The sequence below is a fragment of the Telopea speciosissima genome, chromosome 2 (assembly GCF_018873765.1).
Source record: "Telopea speciosissima isolate NSW1024214 ecotype Mountain lineage chromosome 2, Tspe_v1, whole genome shotgun sequence".
NCBI classification, from domain to species: domain Eukaryota; kingdom Viridiplantae; phylum Streptophyta; class Magnoliopsida; order Proteales; family Proteaceae; genus Telopea; species Telopea speciosissima.
Window position 1 is genome coordinate 7,453,783 of NC_057917.1, and position 26,738 is coordinate 7,480,520.

Below are 26,738 nucleotides of genomic sequence, written 5' to 3' on the forward strand. Positions count from 1 at the left end.
TATCTTCGCCCTAACAATTTTATCAAAGATGGTTTGTCTTAATGAACTTTTGCCTTTTGTTTAGTGTTTCTCTAGTTTCACAATCTTTTCTTACAATTAGATTGGGTAATTCTTTAACTATTTAAGTTTCTACATTCGTTAGAACTTCTATTATAGTTTCACATTAAAATTTACCTTCTTAATTTTTTTTTCTTGCACACCCTTCATGTCATTTGGATGTCATGTAGAGATTACTTCCATTTCCTTTAATATATAATAGCATTCAAATGAAGGAATGTATGAGGTGTAAATGGAAGAAATTAAGGAGTTGAGTAGTTCTATGATATTACAATAGAAGTTGAATAGATTGGAACATAAATCTAACCTAAATTGCAATGGTTACATAATAATTTTCCTAAAGTTGTTTTAATTTAAATTTTCCGTCAACTTCCGAAGCTTATATCTTCATGTGAAAAAGTCAGATAGGTTGCTAGTGACAAAAAATAAATAGGTGAAGAATGGGATAATATGTCCCCAAAATGTGAGTGCCATATTAGGCTATACATATCCGATGTAGGATAATTGCTTTTTTTGTGGAATCCCATTAATCTCCTTTTCCACGTGGGAGCACATGTGGGAGCTGAGGATTTTCTTAGTCCTCGTAAGCACAATGGAGTTACCATGCCCCAGCTCTGATACCACTTGGTGGGAGTTGGGTAAAACTCACAAAGTAACCATTAAGGAGAAGGTCCGAAGTCCTTATATGTCTCCACATCGAGCTATTCACATGTATTGTGAGATAATTGCTTTCACGTGGAACCCAACAAAAGTTAACTTCATCGACGTAACTGACTTATTTTCGAACGCTTTAATATAGTGTGCAAGATCTTTTCTTATCTTAAGATTCATGAGAAAATATGGAAGTTTTTATTCAAGAATTTGTACTCAAATAATACTGTGCAAGTATTAATATTTGCAAATCTACAACAATCTTCCTGTAAGATTAACTGATTTTATGCTTTTATCAGGCATATGAAGCTCCAAAATTCACGGTGTGCATGCCATCATGATCATAGTTAGTAAGTTCGGGAACGGCAACAATACGGGAACGGATAAGTACGGTAGTCAAACGGACTGTACGGCAATAATACTTTTCGAAAAATCCGGAGCAATAAAACGCTATGGCAATAATACAGTACGTGTTTAATACGTGTATAATACGACTGCTCCGTAAAAATTCGGGAGCAAAAATACGGGCATATATTCACTATGCAATAGACATGTACACATTAAGAATGCAGTTTTATCATTGCTTCATGGTAAACGTCATTGTCATTAGAGGATCTAACACATTAAAATGTGGCTCTATGTCCTAAAGGATCGGGATAAACCTGACAGAGCTTTACAAAATACACTTGAACAATTATGGATTACTCAATCACTAAAACAAACTTAGAGAACGGAAGAATTGCAAGAGAACATAAAATATTGTACTTCTTTTCAAATCATGAATAAGAAATAAGAGTATTTTAGGAAAAACAAAAAGAAAATCACAGTTATAGATTCCCAGGCCATTTGCTAAAAGAAGACTTGCACATGATGGTCTCCAACTGCTGAGGCATCTTATGACGGTGATTAGCAACAGAGGGATGAATAACTATGTAACTTGCTCAAAGACATTAACAGTTTCCATGTAGACTAAAACATGACAGAACCTATAAATAATTAAAAAAAAAAAAAAAAGGAAGGTACTTTTGCCCCTATAAATATCCTTATTTTGTGTTGGGAAAAATATCTCTCTTCTTCCATTAATCAGTTTCTCTTTTTCTCTGTGCTGGTCTGATCTTCTGGTTGTTTGATAAGACAGAGAGAGCTTAAGTAAGTTCCTCTCCCTCTCCTATCTGTTATGTAAATTGAAATTTCATTGCTGGGTGATTCTTGTTTTACATTCATTACGGGTTTCTTGTTAAACCTTCAATTTGATAGATATCAAATTTGAAATCATATGTTTTCAAAAGAATCTGCTCAATGGGATTGGATTCATTTCCAGGGCTTGCAAGGTTACAGCTGCTAGAATTTGTGGGGAACCACGGAAATCTTTTTGTTTTTTTCTAATCTCTTCCTAAACCCATTTTGCTTTTCGATTTGGTGAAAGGATTCTCTTATTATGTTGTTCTTAGAGAGCTTTGGTGATTCTTTTCATGAAAGATGCCAGAATTTTTTCCGCCTATTTTCCTGAGTGTGGGTGGGAAGTTTTCAAACTATCTTAGCTTGGGGGCATGTCTAAAATCAGTATTAAAATGGGTTTGCTCGTTTGCTCCTTGATTCTCTGAAAAAATTGTATTTCCTATTTGTCTCTGCTCAAAGAAGCTTATAACCCCAAAACTCATAATAAAAAAAAGGGAAACCCATTCCATTGAACAATAGTGAAACAACAAAACCAAATACAACGAACACTCAAGTTGAGTGACTCAACACCCAATTCCGTTTTCTGAAAAATACATTTAAAAAAACCTTCCAAATTCCATAAACACTGCAAGAAGGACAAGAGGAAGAATCGCACCTGGAAGGAAGAAGATCGAATTTGGAAGACCTAGGATGGAGTATCAATCCGTGAAGATTTTGATTTATGTGGTGGAGACTTGAGTATCAATCCGCATTCCAGCCTGAACTCGAAGATCGAATGCAAGAAGAGGAAGAAGAGACAAGAGGAGAAGTTCCTTTCGTTTATCGCTGGAGAAGCCGAGAAGATGAGGGTTTGATTTTGATTTTAATTTTTTGTTTTATCTAACGGTTAATATTATTAGATTGTTTTAACGGTTAAGATCGACTTTAGGTTTTTTTTTTTTTAAATATTTAAGTAAACGTATTATACGTGTATTATTCGGCAACCCTTAAAGTACACGAATTTATCCGACTCTAAAGTATTATACGCAATACGGTGCATTTTTCATTGAAACGTTTGGATACGCATATTATACGCGTATAATACACGCATTTACTAACTATGATCATGATAGGCAAGGAATGAGAATTAAGAACTATCTGTTAAGTCTGAGAGAACTTAACTGAATCTAGGCTTAGGACAACATGTAGGAGATACTAGAGTGAGCTTGTCTTCGTGGGAGTACTGTGGTCACAACATGCACGAGTAGAAACAGCCATTAAAGTACCAAGTAGCTGAACTCCATAAATTAGGCTCAAATAGGATCGATATGATCAACTCTTCTTCTTTTCCTCATTCATAACAATTGAAAATTTGATTATAGTGGGGGTTTACCAATTACCATCCTTTGATGAAGGTGATCATTTTGTACTTCGTAGTGTAAGACTATGACTTGTGGGAACAGTTTTAGTTAACGGAATTGTATTAGCCGCATTGGTATCTGTCGAAATAAATATCGATATTAGACCACATTAAGCATGCAATACCCATTTGAAGTACCTGCCGCCTCTAGCAAGCTCATTTGACATGCTAGAATGATATCAGATGGGTGTATACTGTATCCCTAAGGAGTCCTTTCCCTCAGGATATCCTTGTAATGGCCGAAGCTGAGTCTCCTTCCAATTTAAGGTAATTCATTCTATGGATGCGATAGGTTTATCCTAGACCCTAGGGCAAGTGCCTTTAGATCAAGAGTCAACAATTCAAAATATAAGATTAATCCCATAAGGGTTTTTGAATTCTCAATGAGCTCCTAACAAAATTGAGCTCGAGGAAGGGAATCCACAGTGGATCCCTGTACGAAAAACCCTAGATGCCAAGAATATTCTGAGAATGAGAATGATCTAGCCCGATACAGGTTGATTTTGTGATTTGAATCCCAGAGGGAATCAGTAAGTGAGTCTTTTGCTGCACAATTACTAGGGCATGGGGAGCTTATTAATTACCATCACCAATTATCTCCATATAAAGTGAAATGGCAATCAAGAATCTGTTAACTGTGGATGCATATAATGGGCTCTAATATTAGGTCTAGAATATCTTGGACTGCATGAGGGCGGGCCTTGGTGCAATGGTAAAGGTCGCTCTATTGTAACTTAGTGGTCATGGGTTTGAGTCTGGAAATAGTCTCTCTGTGGAAACAGGGGTAAGACTGCGTACATTATGACCCTACCCAGATCCCACAGTGGCGGGAGCCTTGTGCACCAGTTACCCTTTATATCCTAGACTGCATATCTGGTCATGGGCCGTGGAGAACAATGGGCTAGGGCCTCAGCACCGCACGTGTACTGGCTGATCGGTGGCTTCATTGTGATTTGTACATAAAATGAGGGATATATTGGTTAATTCGACAACATATATATATACCTCGTTCTTCATCTTCTTCGTCATAAACCCTAAGTCGGCCGCTGCAGACCGTACTGTCTAGTTCCTCCAGGTATCTCTCTATTTCTCTCGTATTCTTTTTGTGTTGATCTCAATACTTTCTGATTGCAATCTATCTTTTTTAGGGTTTTTATTGTATCAGAATTTTCTTTCGTTCAGCCAGTAAAATGGACATGGTTATGTAACTTGGGTTTATTGAATCATTGGCTCTGCTTGTCTTGCTCGAACGTTTTCTTCGGAAGTTTTCCGGAAAGAAGTTGATCAATGAGCAAGTGCGTCTCTAATCTGGGAGCTACTAATTAGCTCTCAAACCAGGGTTGTCGTTGCGTAATCTGGTATTGACCCCAAACTCCGTATTGATCTTGGAACAAAGTGAGTGAATTCATTTAGCTTACTTGCGTATCACCATCCACAGAAAATTGTTACTTCTTATATCTAGAAAACTGATTCGTGCTTCGTGCCACTACTGCTTGAGGCGCTTGTACCAAACTTTGTTTTCATGCCAACGAAATGAGTTCGTGTTTTTGCTGTAGACCAGGGGTCGGAATCGGTCTTCATCTTGTTTTGCCCCCATGGCCTGTCCACTTAGTTGGTCCAACATATCCGAGTCTTGTAAGATTTGCTAGGTATAACGGTGTGGAGAATTCATCATCTTTTCTGGTCCTAAAATGGATTTTAGATAACCTCTCGGGTGATAATATGCGTGTGAACATGGTTTAGGGAGGAAAAATCAATGTGGGTTTGATGATTTACCCTTGGTCTTACAACACTTATATTCCATTTGTCATTCTTACCCTCTTCAGGATTCCAATTTCTTTTTATTCCAAAACTTTTATTTTCTTTTCTTTTTTGTCCTTTTTTAGCCATGTTCATTCTTGTTTCTCTATGTATTTTGCCAGGTTTGATTGATTAGAGTTGGGGGGAATTTCTTTGGCAACCGATGGCGCCTCCTTCTAAAGGTATTGACTCAGGATGCTTCTGATGTGTCTTGTGTAATAGATAGCATTTATTTAATCCTGTTTCTTAAAATTTCACTCATAATTTTACTTTGGCTGCTTTATTTATTAGTTTACGCTCTGTACATTATATAGGTTCATCTCCACAGTTCTATTGATGTGTGGAACTGGGGTATTTTGAGATGTCTTCCCATGTAGAGTCAACTTTGCCCATAATTTGACCCTGGTTAGGTAGCCTATCTTACTTCAGTATATCAATGCGATGGACTACTGTTTCATATGTGGGCTATTCATCATCATTAACCTTTTCCTTTTTGAAAGCCCCAGAGAATGATGAATTCCTTTTGGTCAAGTAGATTTCCTGAGCTTCTTTAAACGGGTGACCCTGCACAATGGACAGAGTTGGGAGTGTGTTAGGGTGTCAGTTTGTCCTTTGTTAGATCTGGACGACTGTACCCATGAGTGGTGTGTTTTTGTATCAGCTCCAGGTTTCTAAAAAGTGTCTTGAAGGGGTGCAATACTTCTCTTACAACTTATGTGATGCAGATCAAAAAAGGATCTGCTATGGTGGGCTCAAGAGAGAGAATAATAAAATGAGGAAGAGGAGATAAGGACTGTGAACAGTACCCATGAACAGTAACTTGGAAGAAAAAGAGGAGAGGGAAGAGGAAATCGATGGGGGAAGATGGGAGAGAAAATGGAGGCAACAATTTCAATTCTCAGATCAAACTATTTTCCATTCAATCAAATCTTGGGGGGCTTGTAAGCCTTTACAATATATTAAATAAAAGAAAAAAAAACTAATTGGGTGAGTTGGCAATCCTTTATTGACTAAAAAACTTACCCTTAATTCCTGCTTTGGAAGTTATTTTATCTTCAGTCAGCCTTCTAATGACAACCTAATGAATAGGGTAACCTTTTGCTAAAAAAACAGAAGAATTCTAAACTGAAATAAAGACTAGCATCTAATCTCTAATTAACAATAAATTAAAAGGAAAGAAACTCCATAAGATAACCCACGATGTGGAGAAGATCTTGAAGCCTCAAGATGTTCTAAATGGGCAACCGCAGGCCATTAAAACTTCTCCAAATAACTCTAGAAATCTGGTATCTAGAAAAACTGTTCTGAACCAAGTCGCGAACCATGAGTTGGTTTGAGCCATATGAACCAAACCAAACTTGCATTATTATGAGTTGAGCAGTAGTAACCTTGGAGTTAGTTGATACACTACAAGAAATATGATTTTTCGCGACGGTAATAAACCATCGCCAAAAATAGATATCTGTCGCTGAAAATATAGGCTAACCGTCGCCAGCCCGTCGGCTAAACTGGCGTCGGGGAAAATCGCGACGGTAAAACTGCTACCGTCTAGCAAAATCATTTTTGGCGACGTTTTATATTACCGTCGCTAAAAATACATTTTCACGACGCTTTATGTTTCCATCGCTAAAAATATATTTATGGCGACATTTATGCTTTCGTCGCCATAAATATATTTTTAGCGACGGAAACATAAAGCGTCGTGAAAAATATATTTTTAGCAACGGTTTTAATCGTCACTAAAAATGTAAATATTAGATGACGGTCTTTTGTATACTGTCAGGGGAAATCTAATTTATATGATGGACAACTAAATAACCGTCGGTAAAAATAAATCTTTAGCGACGATAATATGTTTACCGTCGGCAAAATTTTTTTATTTTTTTATTTTTTTTCATTTATATGGTATTCATTGTTTGTAATTCAGAAAAGGAAATTTTCACCTGCAATTTACATCTATATATAATATTCATTCCATAAAAGAGAAACTATTAACTACAAAATCCATATAAACATTGCATTAATTCATTGCTTTTCAAAAGGCTAGGATTCCTTTAAAAGTCACTTTCAATCAACTCTCCACCAATGTTGTTAACCAAAACACCAACAAAAAAAACCCAAAGAGAAAAAGTTTCTAGCCAAAGGAACATCATAATCTAATACTCCTTCCAATAAAATACTTTATCACCATTGCTCTCCACATTGCAGATTAGGAACATCATAATCTAGTCCTCCTTCCAATTTCCATCCTTTCAAATTTCATGGTTGGAACTTTCTAGCTTCTAACTTCATTGCACCTGAAGGAAACATAGATGAACAAATTACATATAAGTTAAAATCCTTTGAAGGACTAAAAGAAACAAAAAGGGATCATCTTGACAAGTCATCATCTTCACACTAAGAAGTGGCAAACCATATCCAACCTGCCAAGTCATCATCTTGACACTTTAATTTCATTGATAATGCCAAACCAAACTACACTACCATTTTTAATCACTAACACCACATTTAAGTAAATATAGGTTGTATTTCCGACATCAATTCCATAAAGTTCAAACAACATGACCAGAAAAATGAAAAAAAAAGAATCATATATATTCCAACAGTAAAAAGGAAACAAACACTTCTGTACAAGTGCGAAAACCTACTTACCAAGGAAGACTCCAACAGCTGTTGAGATAGCTATTACATCCCATTCAAATCTAATAATATCTTAATTAAGCTGTCTCAAGCTAACTCAGTGGGTACTAAGGCTGTTGAGGAGAATATGAAATGTTGAATAAAAACTAAAGTAGGCCTACAAAGTTACTGATACTCAATTTCACTTTCTCAAATGGATTTAGTGCATGGATTTATACCCCAATTGAAAGCTTTCCAACTCACATTCCCCCACTTGGATCCCATAAAAAGAAACTAATGGAGGAGAAGGGGAGCATGGTTGTCTTCTTTTCACTTTCAGATAGTGCCATTGTAAGCTTGCATCTTCCATCCAAGGAGTAGAGATCACAAAAGGGTCGTATGTTTAATCATCAAAGAAAAATTCAAAATTTTCATATTAATCTCTTTCTTTCTTCCTCTTTCATGTGATAATCAATTATATAATGCCAAATCCATACACTATTAATGCCAATTGCTTAAAACTGTTAAAGAACTCATTCATGGATTTCAAGAAGGGTGAGGAACCCTCTTAATAAAAGTAGCATATCAGATTTTCTAAGCTGATCAATTCCCTGTTGGGAAGATAAGAGAACAGGTAGGACCCCAAGAAAAGGGAGTGCTACTAAGCCCTATAACTGAGCACCCCCCCCCCCCTTGGCTGCCCAATACCTGAGTACACACACCCCTTGCTACCCAATTTGACCTGAACACACATCCCCCCTTGCTGCCCTACACCTGAGCACACACACACCCCTTGCTGCCCAATACTTGAGCACACACCCCCTTGCTGCCCTACACCTGAGCACACACCCCCCCCTTCCTGCCCAATACCTGAGCATACACCCCCCTGCTGCCCAATACCTGAGCATACCCCCCCTTGCTGCCCTACAACTGAGCACCCCCCCTTGCTGCCCAATACCTGAGCACACACCTGAACTGCCTTTGTTAGTGTCCTATTCTACTTTTCAAACAGACAAAATCCCCCAAATCTCATCAATGATGCTCTTGATGGGGGGTTTTAGTAATCCAACTTGGATCTCCTTGTGGAGGGAAGCAGCTCTTCAATCTCTCCCTTCTTTGGGCTTTGAAAAAGAAGTTCATTTTCAGGCAACTTGGTTTAATCCTCAGTTTCATGAGTTTCTAGTTTCTAAATGGTAAGGTCTTGGTAACCAAAATTTGATTGTTCAGCTAAATGGAGTAGTTATGATGTACTTTAAGCAGTGGAATAGAGAAGTGTTTGGAATTTTATTTCCTCTAAAAGAATATCTCTTTAAGAAATATCAGGAATTGGAACACAAGGAGCCTTTCCCTGATTCTGCAACTGAGCTAACAGAGATTTCCAACAACAGATGCATGTGAACCAAATAGGCAATCACTCAAGAGATGTGCTACAGATCCGAATTTCCCACAAATCTAAAAAACTATGACACACTGCAGTACTGAATCAAATAGAAAATTAATTAGCAATTTGTCCACATAGCAATAATATGGTATTGAAATACTATGAGGATCCTGTAACATCAAAGCAATTGTATATTCCAATGAGGATGGGAATAAACATAGGCAATGAAGGAGGAGTTTAGGGATTTGAGAACAGGGGCATGTAGGTTGCTTGTTGGATTAATTGCCTGTAGTCATGAGGAGGCACAGTGACACACTTACATACACAATAACAACTTCCAAGTACAAACTTATCTCATCTTCTTATCAAAGCTCAAAAAGATGTAGAATAATCCAACAACTCCATATACATTACCTGTAAATCCTCCAAGTCCCTAAAGAGAGAAAGAAAAAGAAAAAAAATAAAAAAAAAGACCAAAAGATAACCCAACCTTCCCTTTGATCAGTCTTCAAATTTCTTCCTATCTATCTAAAATAGTTGAAAATCATTAAGTAGGTCTAGTTGAGGACAGGTAATTTAACATACAATTTTTTGGTGTCTGAACCTCTAGTCCCTTATTGCAATTGTGCAAGTGATATTGTAGAAGTAAGGATCCTTCTATAGAATTGATTTTTACTCTCCCCCCTCCCTCCTCCCCTCACCCCCACAGTCCCTCTTCTTCTTTGGTGTCTATTTCCTCTGTTCTGAGATTGACTAGCTAGAGCTTTTAAGGATGAGTTCTACCCAAGTCCCTAACAATTGTTCCCTTCTCCTCCCACCCCCATGAACTGGCCCTGGTTTGTGGAAAGGATTGGAAGATGTGCCTAAGGGGTGGGGGTGAGTGAGTGTGTGAGTATGTGCAGGGGCAGCAAGGAGTAGGTGTGGTTGTGTGTATTTCTGTATAATGTTGTTACTACATGGGTTGCTGGCCATGTGGCTACGAGTGTGCTTGGTTCAGATCCATGTGGTCTCAACCATGTGATTTGTGTGTATTTCTATATAATGTTGTTACAGAATATCTATATTTTGCTTTCTGATTTCCCCAAATTTCAGCATCGGATGAAAAACTATTCTTAGAGTGAGTGAGATCGAGAGAGCCATACCTTGTAACGATCTTCAAAGCTTTAAACCCAGAAAAAATGGTCAAAATCCTGAAATGGAAGCATTGCACACAACCTTAAATAGGGTAGGTGTTTTTCATCTTAAAAAAAACCTATTAAATATAGCAGTGCTCATTCCTCAAAGTAAGCCTGTAGGAAGGACTTTACCACAATTGAAAGAAGAAGAAAAAAAAAAAATAGATGGGTTTTACCCCTGAAATGCAAAAGCAGCCCTGTCCATCCCATAAGGTCCCCTTGAGATTAGCCATGTGAAAAAGCAATAAAGTGTGCATCTCAGCTTTATATTCCACCATGTATAACACTTCCCACAAGCAATGATAACACTTCAATTTAATCAAGCCTCATTTTTCCACAACCATCGTCTACCACCAATAAATCATAGATCATTAACATGTTTTTGAGAAAGGGCATATCCAGATTTAGAGACATTAGGAGTTCTCAAGGCCAGTCCATTCCCATACAAAGCCATATTCTGTACTACAGTGTAAGCTCTCTAATCAATTCTGAATACCTCATTGACATCTTTGTCTGCCATTCTATTTTAAAGCTCAGATCTTCACCATTGTGCTCCATTCCAGAGTTGCAGCCACTGGCCTGCATTGAACATGATCAGATTAAAATTTGAATAAGTGCTACACTTAATTCCTCAGTCGCATTTGTTTTTGAATCTCTTTCATGATCTTGCTACTCATTTATCTTAACAACCTTTCCTCTTTGGAGTTTAAAAAAAAAAGGGGGGGGGGGGGGAGTGCCTAGTGCATGAGGCTCCTCTGTTGGAGTTAGTAATTTGAAATTTGATATTTTGTCATGCTCTAATGTTTCAAATCAATCAATTTATTCTTTATTTAATAGCATCTTCATATATACCTTGAAAAAGAATTTCAGGCTCCAAAGTATTGTTAAAATTCAAACCTTGAAAAGGCCTTTCATACCTTAAAACCATCACTATCAGAATCTGTCCCCTCCCTCTCTCCCTCTTTCTTCCATTCTGTACTTCTCTTTGCAACCATAAAATCTTAAATGAACATTCTTTTGTTATAAGGTACTGGGAGGTTTCTCTTTCTTATCATAGACCCATTAGAGCTTCACTAGATGGAAGACTCTTGAGCCATTTACAAGCATTATTCCTGCTTCTTGTGGAGCAAAGTGTTACATGCAAATATGTTTGGTTTAAATAGTACTACGACAAGTAAGCTCTCTCCCTGTGTTATTGGAACTGATGTAAATGTATGTTCGTGGAAGCAAAAGAGAAAACCCAAGTTCTTCTAGGAATTCATAGGCTTCTTAGACTAGATATTTCTGTGGTTCCTTTGGTTTGTGAGTCCTTTTAGGAGGTTGCATCTATGCTGACATAAAAATGAAATATGAACTACAGGCACAATTTTATGCATCTATTAAATTTAACTTCTAGTGGTCATTTGCTATTCTATACTCTGTACATGCTATGGACATCTTGTTAAACATTTATCTGCAGTTCTGTAGAAATACACAAGCTAAGAATTTTTTAACTGACTTTGTTTGCATGAGTAACTAGAAATTTTCAGATTATTGTAATAGAAAGATCCTGTAGTAAACACAAGGAATCCTGGAAGGTTGTGTTTATGGATGAATTCCCATTTACAGACTAGTAGACTGCCCTATGAAAACCTCCATGAACATAGATCCAGACCCTAAGTTCGGAGGCACAAATGATTCAGAAGGTTGCACCCAGAGATTCCAAAATCATATTGACAAAGAAATTGTTCCAGATAAAACAGAAACAATCCAACCCTGTTCTTCATTGACGTACTGAAAATGGTTTGTCTCCCTACAAGTGTGACATGAGTACCACTGTAGCTCAAATAGACTTTCTTACACTACCTACCCAACCTATGTGAGACTAAATTCCCCTCCTACTCTTGACCATAAAATGCACTCACTGCATTAGAAGCTCATTTCTTATGGCATAATCTCCTTTGATACGGTTGTTGGCATGGTTGTTTGATTCTTGACTGTTGGTTCCATGTAGCTTTAAGAATTTGACTGGACTGATCAACCAATGAACAGGTTCAACCAAACCAAGCAATTTTGTGTAGTCTTGCTGTAGGATTACTTGATTTTATTGGAAAACCAATTGGAACCAGACATTTCAAGGGAATCCTAATCAGAGTAGGGCTCAGAATCTAATTGCAAATGCAGGGTAAATTAACAACAAAAAAAATTTAATCATATCCTATTTTAGAAAATAATTAGGAAATACTTTATTAGAGCTCAGACATATATAAAAACAAAAGGCAAACAAATCTGAAATGTTTAGATCACAGGAGCTCAGAAACCATCCACAACCGAATAGAAACACATATTAAGGTCCCACCATTAATATCCATTCCTTACATTTCTCTCTTTTTCTCTCTCTCTCTCTCTCAAAAACTCAAAAACTCAAAAACCAAAAAAGCACCAAGGTCCCATGGGGAGCAGAGAGTGACCCAACAAATATGTGGAGAAAAGCAAGAAAAGAAAAGCTGAAACAGGAAGACCCAAATTTACCTTTGATATATATGTTGGGACTTGGCAGCAGCAGGGGACTACTTCTGATGAGGAGGCAACATCATCGTTTATCCATCGCCCATCAGAGACCAACAGGAAAACCAGAAAAAGGTTTTTTTTTTTTTTTTTTAAAACCTAAAAATCTAAAATGGTTTCTCTCCCTGCAAGTGTGACATGAGTACCACCGTAGGCAAATGCTCAAAGGGGAGGAGGCGGATAGTAGAGAAGGGCGTGGGAGAGGGGTTGCAGAGATGGGGGAGGCGATAGTAGAGAAGGGGGTTGGGGCTAGGTAATCAAAGAGGTGTGAGTACGATTGGGGGTTAGGGTTTCACCATGAGAGAGGATCTCGATCTTCTCCGTCGTGCGGGAATGGGGTAGAGATGGTCGGGTAGAGAGGAGGAGAGAGAGATGTTTGATGGCGGAATTGGAAAGAAGAAAATGGGAAGTTGAAAACTAAGGTAGCCCGCTAAAAATTTAAGGCAATATAGCGACGGTATCATTACAACTGTCGTTACAATGATATTTTCTACAACGGTATTTATACTACTATCGTTAAATATATATTTTTTCCATGACGGTAACAACTATATCGTCGTTATAAATATTTAATTCACGGCATATTATTATTGTCGTTAAAGATTCTATTTTTCATGACGGAACTTTTTATACTGTCGTTATACATTTCATTTTCCGTGACGGTAATACTGTACTGTCGTAAAATACCATTTACCGCGACGGTAATATTTGTACTGCCGTTATATATTGCATTTTCTACGACAGTAGTATAAAACTGTCGTTATAAATATCTAATCAACGACGCAATATTAGGACTATCGTTAAAATTCATTTTTTGCAACGGAAATTTTATTACCGTCATTTTAAATACATTTTTCATGACGAAAAATTATAACATGTCGCCCAATTATATTTTCCACGATGGTTACTTAAGAACCGTCGCGGAAAACCGTCGCGGAAAATAATATTTTGCTACGTTTCTTTATTGTCTGTCGTTGAAAATCATTTTTGGCTACGGATCATATTTCTTACCGTCGGCAAAAATAGGATTTCTTGTAGTGATAGTCATTCATTCACCAGGAAACCATATTGCCCTGGAAATTAGATGTTGAGTGGTTTATTTGAATAATTTGCAGGGGATAAAACTATGATGGTGGATTAGTTTGGTTGCCGTAAAATAATCTAAGTTGGAAATACTTGAAAATTTTCTTTGATGAATATTCTGATATCTCATTCTTTATTCTCCTTTTCCACTGATAGATAAAGTATCCATGTGTTTCTCTTGATCATTTTCCTGTACTGAAGTGTTTTGTCAATTATGCAGCTCCTGCTACAAAGAAGGCTGATCCTAAGGCACGGGCCTTGAAGGCTGCCAAGGCCGTGAAATCAGGTGCATCTTCCCTGAAGAAGACGACTAAGAAGATCCGAACATCGGTTACATTTCATCGGCCAAAGACATTGAAGAAGGAAAGGAACCCGAAGTACCCCCGCATTAGTGCACCACCAAGGAATAAACTTGACCATTATCAGATACTAAAGTATCCTCTTACCACGGAGTCTGCTATGAAGAAGATTGAGGACAACAATACTCTGGTTTTCATTGTTGACATCCGTGCCGACAAGAAGAAGATAAAAGATGCAGTCAAGAAGATGTATGATATTCAGACCAAGAAAGTGAATACCTTGATCAGGTAAACCTGAACCCACTTTTACTTCCGTGTTTATTTTGTTCAATTTAATGTTTTTCAGATGTTTATTATGAATTTTTTTAATGTATTGGAGATGGTTGACTATTTAAGATTAACTTATATCCTAGCACAGCTTAACATAACAAAAAATGATTCCCTTTCATATTATATATATATATATATATATATATAGAGAGAGAGAGAGAGAGAGAGAGAGAGAGAGCTCCAAGTTAGCTTTTTGATAAGGGTAACCATTTGATGAGGTCCTCTCTCATGAAAGGGAATCATTTTTTGTTATGTTATGCTGTTGCCAGATTGGTTAATGACGATACAAGGTGGGGGTGGTGAGTCATTTGCATTTGGGGTGGGAATGCACAACACACAAGGAGCCGCTCATTGAAACTCCTTCACTATTCAGTTTCATAAGTGAAAGATAGATTCGACAAATTTGCCCCCACTAAAGATGGTATTTAACCCCAATTGTACAGCAACATAGTTTTGTATTACAGAATGGGATATCATATCATAGTTCATGTTCCCAAAAGTACTCAGATTGAGACAACCCATTTTTTACTCTCCATAGAAAATATTTGTTGGATTGAAAATCTAGTTTTAATCTCATTGTCCATAAGAACCTCTGTAAATGATATATATATATATATATATATATATATATATATATATATATATAGTAATCGGCTTATTGTTGATTCTGAGCTGGAGACAACAAAGATCATTTGACTGTTTATGCCTCTTCAGAAAAGAGGGGGAGGGGAGAAACACAGAGAGAGAGCCCGAGACTTATGTTCCTTTTATGGTTGCAGAGAAACTATGGTAATTTGCTGTTATGTATGAATTATTAACAGGATATATAGCCTTAAAAAAGTGGATGAGCAATCAGAATTCATATGGCTAACTGAAAATAGTTAGGGATCGTGTGGGTTGTTTAGTTGATTTTAAAATTTCTTTGGTCCATGTCATTTAACGCTGTAAACTGAGCAGTTAGTTTATAATCGACGATTGTGCGCCCCTACTTTGCTTCCTTCTCTTTTTGGGATAATTAACAGTTCATCAATATAAAAGCATATAGATTTGTCCCACCTTGCAATAGGGAAAATAGCGGAAAGAGCTTAAACCATTGTTCTTTTTAGTTTGTTCCCTTCTCTATTCCTCTGTAAATTGTTAGATGCCTCTGATTATACCTGCTTTTAGTCTTCTGCTCTCTCAGGCCTGACGGGACAAAGAAGGCGTATGTGAGGTTAACTCCAGACTTCGATGCCTTGGATGTGGCAAACAAAATTGGGATAATTTAAGCCCCCTAGGCTTGCATGTGTCTTCTATAAAAAATCTGTATTTCTGACCCTAGTTAGTAGTTTCTATCCAGGTTAGGGCAGTTTTCTTAGGAACTATGAGCATAGAGACAGGCATGCGTGTCCGTGTTTCCATTTTGGTTGTTCTAAGTAGGATATGGTGGTGGTTGTTTAATTTGATAAATTACATTTTGGAGTTGATTTGGGTGCATGGTTGAATCTCAATTTTTCTTGGAATTTCATTAAAAAAAGGAACTGGGTGGGAATTTTCACATATATATTACAGAGAAAGGTTCTCTGTGGGGTTGAGGGGAGTGTTATTCCTACCCCCCTCACCCCTGCCCCCGCGGCGCGCGTGCAATACATTGGGGTGAAATGACTCCCATCCGCCCCCTCCAATGAAAGGAAGTAATGAACGATCTATTGATGCTGCCATGTGTGCTCCCTTTGCCCTCGTGCTTGCTCAGGGATTACGCTCTCTCCCACAGAGAACTCTTGCCCCTATATTACTTTTCATCCTGTAATTTACCTGAAGGTGTTTTATTTCGAAGTTGGTTAATATGCAGAATTCAACTCGGTGAACTAGCGTTGAGATCTCCTACTCGAATTTGCTAAAGGGATGTTTTCTAGGGTTACAGGCTGATTCTGGGCGACTAGAGTGTGATTTCGGCTAAGTTGGAATCTGAATAGGCTTCACTTGAATTTGCCTTGACCTAATCTTTTAAGCTCTAGATTGACGCATGGGAGGGGGATTGCTATGACGCAAGAGGTTGGTGATCGCAAGCATTCCAATAGAGAGGTGTTTAATTTAGGAGATAGTCTGAAGCCCACGGGTGGGATGTGGAACGAGTAGAATGTAACCTAGGGCTAGATTCCTTATCTACGAAACGAAGGCCCTGTCTATGCAGTGATACGACAATTTAGTCAACAAGCCAGCCGACTGGATTTGACCCGACCAGTTTGAGTTCGATCTAAATGTACTGGGGCCTTATCGGTTTGCCTTTGGTTTACGGATTAAATCACAATTCGATTTTAACTCGGTTTGGGTTAAACGGATAGGCCATTGATTGGCCCCCCCAATAGGACCGAATTCGATTCAAACTGAATTGAAACTGATATCACAAAATGAACCGAATCTGAGTCCAGCCCGAACCAAAATCGAAACTATGTCAAACCGTAAAATCTTTATTTGTTTGGTTTCGGTTTCCCTAAAACCCACACTGAAATAGAAAAAATCGAACCGATCAGTTGAAAGATTTGTGTAACCCTCCAATCATATGTCGTGCACCTGCTTATCAATGGATTCCATCTTACCAAAAAAAAAAGAAAATAGAACTCTCAACTCTTGATGCGATTCACATGATTGATCATTCATTCAAAGGGTAATCTTGGAGTGGAACAATTGAAGCATGTTGGTCTGGTCATTAAAAAAAAAATTATATCAATAGACACGTATCAGCATTGTGTTGATAATTTGGTATCGATCTCCACCAATATTGATTCATATTGATTGATATGGTTGATACATATTGGCATTGGCAATACTGATACGTATTGGTTGATACACCACCAATACCTAAATCCATGTTTCTTTCGGTAGAAACGTAAATCCATGTTCTGATAAAAGGCGAAGATTTGTCAAAACACTTTAAACAAAATTGGGGAAAAAGAATGCTTAGACACAAACCAATGCTTGTGCCCCGAGTAAAATCCAAAATAGCATCAAAAGAAAATCCAAAAGGGATCACTATGGTACCCACATGGGCTCCACTTCTAGGAAAGCTGGTAAATGTGGACTTAGTGCCATCAAGGAGATTTGAACCACCAATCAAGCTCCTGACGCAATTCTCCCAAGGAAGTAGTGAACCGCTCGGCAATAATTCTATTCACTAGTCTAGCATCAAACTACCTTTTAAAGATATTCTTTCTTCAATCGAAAGGGAGAAGGTTCACTCCTTGGCAGCATGGAATTGTACTTAAAGAAAAGGAAAGGGAGAGGGTTCTCTCCTTGGCAGCATGACCTCTGCACCAACATGGAAACAACCACAGTACACGCAGGATCGTCAACAGGGGAAGGATTTCCGCATTCATGGGGGTGGGGCCGTCATTTCGCCACCCTTATTGTCTTGACGCAGGTGCCACATGGCGAGGCAGGGTTCTTTTTCCCTAAAATGAAATTAGAAACTCTCTCTCTCTCTCTCTCTCCTAAAAGAAGAGGCCGGACCATGGTCAAATGATGACACTTATCCCATCTCCTAGTATGCTACCATCTAAAATGCATGGAAAGACATTTATTTATTTTGGTAAGAATGGAAAGACATTTATGGAACCAACAAAGATGAGTATCATTTTATCAAACAAAAAAAACAAAGATCAGTATCATCACCTAACGGCAGGTGATTTGGGCACAAGATAAAAAAAAAAAAAATCCCAGGCTTGTATAAAGCAATGTAATAATGGATGTCCTAAAGACCCCCCAAAGATATATAAGTATATTTTTTTTAAGAAAAAAGGAGAGGGATAGACACATCGCTCGTGGGCGATAGGCTAGCAGGCGGCACCAATGGGGTAAGACATGGGGTATCATACGAGAAGAGTAGGGGAATCATTTCAAATCACAAAATCATTCCCAGTTTCCCACAACCATTTCCCTCTCCTTCTCCCTAAGGCTAGCTGAAGCTGATCATGAACGTGGACCTCTCTAGATAATCAGCTGCATTTGATGAAGCCATGCGTGGGAAGGACCAACTTTGAAAATCATAACTCATGGTTCCATAAGCTATCTTTTAACACCTCTAGACTTTAGGGATACCTTAAACTTAAAGCTTTACTCCAAACCCGTGCAACCCCACGAGAGGTGGATTTAGGATCACAATTATCACACAGCTCAGTGACAATAATTTCCAACAAAAAAGAAACTTCCATATATAATCCATCCGTTAATCATTCCCATTTCGCTGGCACTAAGTATTGCCCTCTTTCCCTTCTTGACTTCTAAAGCTAAGGGATGAAAAGAGAAATGATGATGACAACATGAGATATGGAGAAGGGGAGTGAAGACAGAAGATACACTTGTATGTTGATTTATTACCTATTCAAAGGCTAAGTTAATCTAGGAGGAATTTGAGACACATTGGGAGGGGGCAGAAATGACCATCCTGTCCCCCATGAATGGTGGAATTTTTTGCCCTCTAATGTGCTAGTGCGCATGTTCTTATTGGCTGATGCACACGCATGGTCCCTGCGCTTCCATATAGAGAAGGTTTCCATTTTTTGACACATGATAAGTTATAAGAAAATCATTTAAAGTGATATAGATATGTGTAAAGTGGTCTTTTGAGTGTTCTAGTGATCAAATGAGCTAAAAGAGCTAAGGATAGACTTAAAATAACTCTAGGTGTATCGGTGAGAAAAACTATGCATAGTTTAGGACTAGAAATTGAGTATGACTTAATTGATTGGGAAAAAAAAAAAAAGGTTCCATGTAGCTAGGGGTGTAAGTTTGCCCCTGTTAGCCCGAGCCTGAACAGGGTGTCAGAAAAATGGGAATATGTTTTTAACGCATTTAAAACGGGAATATCTATTGTTAAATACGTTTAAAACGGTAAAAAACGGAAACGCGTTTAATCGGGCTAAACTAGAATTTTGGCTTAATGATTTGATTTCAGTTCGATTCATTGCCAGCCCAAAACCGATTCAATCCAACTAAAGCCAGACCATCCGACTTTTTTTTTTTTTGGGGGTAAAATAAACCGACCTATTGACACACATGCCTCGGGGAAGATTCTCTAACGGTGGCATGCATAAATAATTCATTTGTTCTTCCGTTATTTAATAATACCATTCTAAATTAAGAAGACGTATAAATGTTAATTAATTAATTAATTAATCTACATAATAAAAAGAGTACACGGTGTCGATCACGTGTTGTCGACAATGCCAACGAGATTCACACCATAAAACATAAGAAAGAACACTTACAGAAGTTTCCATCTTACTTTTTAGGGAAGAAACGGTCAAGAGTCAAAAGAAAAGGAATGTTTGAAACTTTAAGAAGAATTTTTAGGAATGGAGGGTCAATCCATTTTCCTTCGTTTATGTTGACCATTCTTATAAGATTTTCTCAAAAATTGAAGGCCAAATATGGTTTTAAAACAAGGAATTGGTATTTGAATCGGGTTCATTGATTCCTATTAGATTTTGTTTTGGATTGGATTGGCTGGAATTGATCGAGAATCAGCTAGATTCCATTTGAACCCTAGAAAAATTATATTCGTCATTTTCTTTATTTCGAAATCAAGGTTGCACTGTCAATTTGTCCAATCTGATATATCGATTTTTAAATCCGTGATGCCAACTAAATCGCAATTTTGGCGAGGCCGATTTTTCTTCAACCATAATCAAGGGAGAAGACCTTCGAATGGCGTTGATAGGGTTTCCTAAACAATAACAGAGGTATTATTGATTTCGTTCTATGGGGATAGAAGACATTAATAACAGTACATGACTATATTCTTCCGAAAGAAAATCACCCTCACATAAATTTTTACCACTTGCATTGAAAAAGGAGAGGTCACGGATTAAAATCCTCTCCAATTCCTTGATCGCAAAGTGTAGTGCATTTTGGGGTTGGGAGGTCAACACCTGACTGGCGTGACATGCAATGATTCGAGGTTGATTGAGTCAGTTTTTTTTATTTTTTTTTCCTTCTCGAGCTTGGCATCGTTGGATGTCGTGCCTACCAGATGTCGAGCTCTCAGCCTAGAACTTCACCGCACTGCACTTTTAGAGAATTGGAGAATTTTTTTTTTTTTTTTTTTCCAAAGGTCACCACCACCCTCCTACCCTCTCTCGAGAGACTTAGAGGAGCCACATCCTGTTTAATGTGCTATGTGAACAAAAAGGTGGTAATAAGTTAATGTCATGAAAGTACCTAAATGTTAGGAGTTGTAACCACTTAGAACTTGTTTTAACATGTTTTTTGATATTAGAAAACACACAAACCACATGCCAGTACCCAAAAGGTTAATTGTCTTTTGGGTACTGGCGTGTCAAAATGCCAATGAGATAGTAAAACTTAAAATGACCTACCTCATCTCCAATCCCAAATGGCCAAATCTTGCCAAAACCATTCCATTCCAATTAAGGCCCGCTGCTAGCATTGCTCGCTTGAGGCTAGTGGAGTAGAGCATAGTCCCCAGGAGGCTTTGAGTTCAAGACCTCCTATTTCTCATCTAGTTTAGGAACCCCCCACCATCCCACCCAAATAAATAAGTATATATATATATATATATATACCATTCCATTGGTATCATTATAATTTATGTATATATCAATAGATATGATAGGCAATATGAGAGTGTATATCATCTTGCACTTTGTTTCCTTTTCCTTGTTATGTATAGGGGGGGAATGGTCCTTTAAACCGCAATGTAGCATATGCTCTCTCACATTGAGTTTTTATTTACTTTTTTAGAAAAAAAATCACTTGAGAGGTATTAGTTTCACTAGTGGTTCATAGACACTTTTTCCTTATATGTCGATTATTTGTTTTTTTTGGGTAGAATGCAAAGAAAACATTGTATTGTCCTTTTTCATATTGAAATATGCATTGTAAAAACGTGACTTACATACATAACCAAACTAGGGGGCACATCACTATAATTTGGCCGACTTAGTTGGTGGTTGGCATTTCTCTCCTCGACCCCAAAAACAGTAACATGGAAACAATTAATAAAGACACTATTTTGGATGTAACAATGTCTCAAGATTATTACCAAAAAAAAAAAAACACATGTCTCAAGATAAAAGCCTCACCTTTGGGAGTGGGGTATAGGTCTATTCCATAAAAAATCAACCATGCAATAGTCAATTAATGCTAAACAAGCCGTCTTTTTTTCTTCTAAGAAGGAAGCGGAAAAGTTTATTAGTCTATAAGGTTTAGAAGGTATTTCTAGATTGACATAAAAATCTGTATCAACTGGCATATATGATAAAGTTGAAAATTTATGAATAGGTACACTGCAAAGTCTCTTTCTCACATGTCTAAGTTTTTGCCAAGATAGATCAAATCAAATGAAAAACTTTTTATTTTTTTGAAAGAAATATATGGTTGAAAATATGATAAATAGAATATTAAAATACAAGAGAAGATATTTGATTGAATCTAAGTCTGAAATACAAATCCATAGGCTGAAATTGGTACATTAGCCTTCCATACTAAAAACCTGATGTTGGTCTAGAGATATCCTCTATATTTCCATAATAAAAACCTGATTTAGTTTAGCCTTTGGTTGATTAAATCCCCCAGGGTTCGTGTATGACCCCGCAACACACACGAATTGGGAGATATTGGAACCCCCATGCTCACCAAGGAGTTTCCTCTTAGGCGGATCTAGAAAACTTTTATATTGTTAAATAATAATCTATTATTAGCACAAATGTGTCTGATCTCTATTAATCAATTGCCACAACTTTGAAGAAACTTAATCTCTCATCATTATTTAACTAAGTCTGTGTAGAGACAAGTCCGACAATAAAATACGAAGGAAGATGAATTTTATTTTTTTTTGGTAAAAGGACAATGGTAGATAACCTACCAAGTACCATTAGGTATTGCTCCTAGAAAATGATAGTTTTCTTCAACACTCTCTCTCTCTCTCTCTTGACGGGGCTTTGGGTGGTGTGAAGAGAAAGAGATATCATATTTATTCCTTTTTCATACCCCACAAATACACATTATAAAAACTAAAAACAATAATAAAAACTCACATTGAGAAATCTCTACAAAAAAAAATTTATAAATTTAATGCTTTGACACAAAATCTTATCCAAGATAACACGTTTTATTATAACTATTTTTATTTTTAATCTTCAATTCAACTCAATTCAATCTTATCTCATTTAAATGGATGGTTTCTTTTGTTTTTTTATTTTCACAATTAATTAAATATATAAAAATAATTTTATTTAACATGAGCATTATTATTTAATTTTCAAAGTACTAAAGTACATTATGAAGTATTATGTCTGGTACATGTAGTTATAATGCCTCTATTTTGTTGGCAATACCAATTGGACAAATTTAATTTTTCTAATCAAAATTCTTAAGAGGGGCCCATATATTGGTCATGTGTTGAGTTTAGGGTCTCGACTTATTCGTATGACCATGTTGAATTAAAATATGGGTAAAAGATTTGCACAACTTCAACTTTAAAACTATTATGTTACTATTTGAAGAAATTAGAATAGGTGATGGTAGAACACATGTCCACTAGATTTAACCACTTTAAAATTTACGATGTGGCAGTTTTAGATAGTTATAGTTGACGTGTGGGTAAGAGTTTCTTCTTTAGTCGTTGCTTGGTAAAGAAAAAATATCCAAAATTGAATTCCTTGTCCGATGCATAGTGTACGTTAGGAGTGGAGAGAGATAGACACAATCAGGTACTAGTGTACATTATGTAGCTAGTAATGTTCTTTCTCCCAAATTATTCAAAAAGAGAGGTTTTCCAATACCGACGGTGTGCAATGAATCTCCTAACCTATACCAATCATGACATGAAATTCAATTTCATCGAATAGTGACCCACATGGTTGGGAAAGTGAAAAATTCTCATAACATAATAAAACATTTGTTCTATTCATTTATTCAAATTTGTTGTTATAATTAACCCACTAGAACACTTTACAAAAAGAATATAAAAACAAATGCATATCACAATAACTGATTGATCTTTCGAGTTACCTGTACACTTACAAGTGAGAGATGCTATCATTTCTCACAAACTATATGAATTTTCAACAAAAAAATTCAAATGTCAATATACATCATTGATCTGTGTAAAGAATAATTTTTTTAAAAATTAAAACTAAGGGCATAACCATCTGATACAATTTAACATGGTCGATACATATCTGTATCAATATTAATATTGGCCAAGATCAATATAAATATCTATTATAATATTAAAACAAGAGAGAGAGAGAGAGAGAGAGAGAGAGGCCTAGCTTAGCCTAGCCATTGGATGCTCATTGGACACTCATTAGACGGATTCCTCATTCGAGAAGAGCCCGACTCTATTTCCCTTTCTCTAACCGTTGGATGCCCATTGGACACTCATTAGGGGGATTCCTCTTTGGAGAAGAGCCCGACTCCATTTCCAACAGTGAAGTCGAGGATTGCAAAACTCTTGAAGACATGTGTGCGTGCCACCCAGTCTAACGGTTGAATGCCTCATTTGGTACTCCCTTGGCGGACGGAAAATGGTAAATTCCTCGACGGTTGACCAATAATCACCTGACACCCGATTTCATTAATCTCAGTCAACCAAACCGTTTAACAACCTGTTGAGTGTTGTCCCGTACCCTTTGGCTTTTAAACTTAAAATTAACATAATTTTTACTTTTTTCCTCATCCTTTTCTTTCCTCTCTTTTATTATCGAAATAATCAATCCTATTAACCAATAATTATTATTATTTTTTAAAATAACGTAAAAGCAGGAGAGAGAGTGAGAGAGAAGACAGAGAGAGAGAGATGCATCATGCAAGAGCTGGACTGGCGCACAAAAGCGCACCGTAATGATGTCTGCGAGTGATGGGTGAATGGTCTCGCTGCACAAAAAGAGAACGCGGTTCTCTGCTTTTAACACCGCCGGCGACGGAGGACAAGAGAGTGAGAAACCAATAGAGACGTCGCCGGAAAAGAAACATTGTTGAGAGAAAAGAAATACCAAAAAAGGGCAAAAAAAAGAAGAAGAAGAAGAAGAAGAAGGGTTTAGTGAGGGAGATAGTAACGAAGTTGCGTTTGTTAGAGGTCTCCGCCTTGTTTGACTGAGTCTCGAGTCTCCAGTTTCTACCCGTTAGGGAGGAATAACCAAGAACTGTTGTTGAGAGAAAAAGAAAAGACAGAAAAAAAGAAGAAGGGTTTAGTGAGGGAGAGAATGACGAAACACGAAAAGTTGCGTGTGTGAAGAGGACTCTGCCTTGTTTGACCGAGTCTCGACTCTCGACTTGTTACGGTAGATTACTGCCTCGGATTTCATTAACGAAGAGGAGTAGAACGATCCTCTGTTTCAATTTCCATTCATAGATCGGAAAATTTTGTTATATGTTTTCATGCTTCGTTCCTCGACGCCCAAGTTCCAGTTTTGGTGCTGTTTTAGGGTTTCGATGAATTAGGGTCTACGAAATTGATTCAGAAGATGATGATATCAAGAGGGCTTTTCGGCTGGTCTCCGCCGCACATACAACCGTTAACACCCGTTTCGGAAGTATCAGAACCCCCTGAGTCTCCGTCGCCATACTTGGATAACAATGAGGCAGTGCCCGTGGAGGATGAACAGGAGATTGAGGAGGCGGAGGAGATCGAGCCACCGCCTGCTGCGGTTCCTTTCTCGAGGCTTTTTGCTTGTGCCGATGGCTTCGACTGGTTTTTGATGGTTGTTGGTTCTTTAGCTGCTGCGGCTCATGGGACGGCCCTTGTTGTCTACTTGCATTACTTTGGGAAGGTTATTCAGCTCCTTGACTGGCATAACTCCTCTGGTGGTCCAGAAGAGCTATTTCAGAGGTTTACGGAGGTGGGCTTTTGAACCTTGTATTTCTTTTAATGAATTTTCTTTTGCTTTCATTGTCCAAGTAACAATTCTGAAACTTTGCATGCTCTCTTGGTGGATGTCTTTCTGCTGTATTTGGTTTGAATGTCCTTGAGGAAGATGTGCGCCTTCTCTCTTACCTTTTCCGATTGGTACTGTTCTATAAGCTACAGTCTGGAGTTAGGCCGGTTTAACTGTTATCCATTTTGCTGAGCTAATTAGGGAATTGATTTTGGCTCTCTTCACTAAGAAAACAATCATTTTAAACTAGAAGGTCTTAGTGCTTCCAAATAATAACAACAAAAAGAAAAAAGCTCTCTTCACTAAGAAAACAATCATTTTAAACTAGAAGGTCTTAGTGCTTCCAAATAATAACAACAAAAAGAAAAAAGAGGGGAACAAAAATAAAGGATAACATCCCTCTGCCTCCTAGCCAGGTGAAGGCAAACCCCCAAATGAGTCCTCAATCTTTTTGCTGATAGCGTATGAATTCTTCTCCTAGTCTGCATTTCTCTTCCTGCTTCTATTTGCCTCTCTCATATAACCATATTTTTACCACGAGTTCTGAGTCATTCTCATTATGGTTTCATGGGCTGAGAGGTTTGGTGGTCGATAGAAGAAGCAGAGGCATTATTATATGTAAGGGATGTGATGTATGTGAAAGGTGAAGCAAAAAGAAGATATTGGTGCGACTAGCTACTAAACAACCTACTACCTAGGGTTGATTATCTGGTCTAGACTATAGTTCTGCGGGGTATCAATTGCGTATCCTATTGGAGATAATGTGTGGGACAGGTGTGACCGTGGAGCTGTTTTACTTGAGTACCCATGGATCACTATGCCCCAGAAGTGTGGGATCATGTACGTACCACATGGGATTTCCAATTCTGGTAGGTGCTGGAAGGTCTTGAATCTGGTTAAACTTATTCCTTAAGCAAACCAGTGAGCCATTGACTGCATCTTATGCATGGTTAGAGGTAGTTTTGTATTTGTTTGAGGAAATTTACAAGTCCGCAAGGAGTTTCTGATTTCGGAATTTTGGGATTTGTTTTGGACATGTGAATTTGGTTCATTGTGGTTTTGCTAGTTTACTGATGAAAAAGCTTGTATTTTGAGTCCTGTGCTGTAATAGTGAGATTTAGAATGTGTTTGTGTAAGTTAATTACAAATAGGAGTTAGGAATCTTCCAATTTTAAATTTCAACCAAAGGAGGCAGATTGCTTCTATATCTATAATCCTTTTACCTTATCATTTATGAATGCTCAATGTTCTCTCCTTCCTTTCGCCCTCACCCATAGTGTTGAATGGTACTGGTTTCTTAATTGGTTGCTTGAGAGTCTTCTGCAAGGGTACACTGCT

General features: G+C 37.5%; 2 protein-coding genes across 2 annotated transcripts in view; both read left to right on the forward strand.

The window, feature by feature from the left end:
- The first annotated feature begins 4,223 nt into the window (after window positions 1–4,223).
- On the forward strand, window positions 4,224–16,010 carry LOC122651335 (60S ribosomal protein L23A-like). The gene is made up of 4 exons (XM_043844682.1): window positions 4,224–4,361; window positions 5,209–5,268; window positions 14,112–14,478; window positions 15,704–16,010. Exons 2-4 carry the CDS (start codon window positions 5,250–5,252, stop codon window positions 15,786–15,788), a joined length of 471 nt encoding a protein of 156 aa, XP_043700617.1. The 5' UTR covers window positions 4,224–4,361; window positions 5,209–5,249; the 3' UTR covers window positions 15,789–16,010.
- An 8,700-nt stretch (window positions 16,011–24,710) lies between these two features.
- Window positions 24,711–26,738, forward strand: part of LOC122651338 (ABC transporter B family member 20-like) — a 35,218-nt gene continuing 33,190 nt past the window's right edge. The window contains exon 1 of the mRNA XM_043844686.1: window positions 24,711–25,364. Within this exon, the coding sequence (XP_043700621.1) occupies window positions 24,990–25,364 (375 nt within the window). The 5' untranslated portion in view covers window positions 24,711–24,989. The remainder of the gene's footprint in view (window positions 25,365–26,738) is intronic.

Bases quoted from the DNA above. Each gene is read 5' to 3' on its own strand.
- LOC122651335 (XM_043844682.1), top strand. The intron at 14,479-15,703 runs GTAAACCTGAAC...CTGCTCTCTCAG, and splicing joins AAAGTGAATACCTTGATCAG to GCCTGACGGGACAAAGAAGG.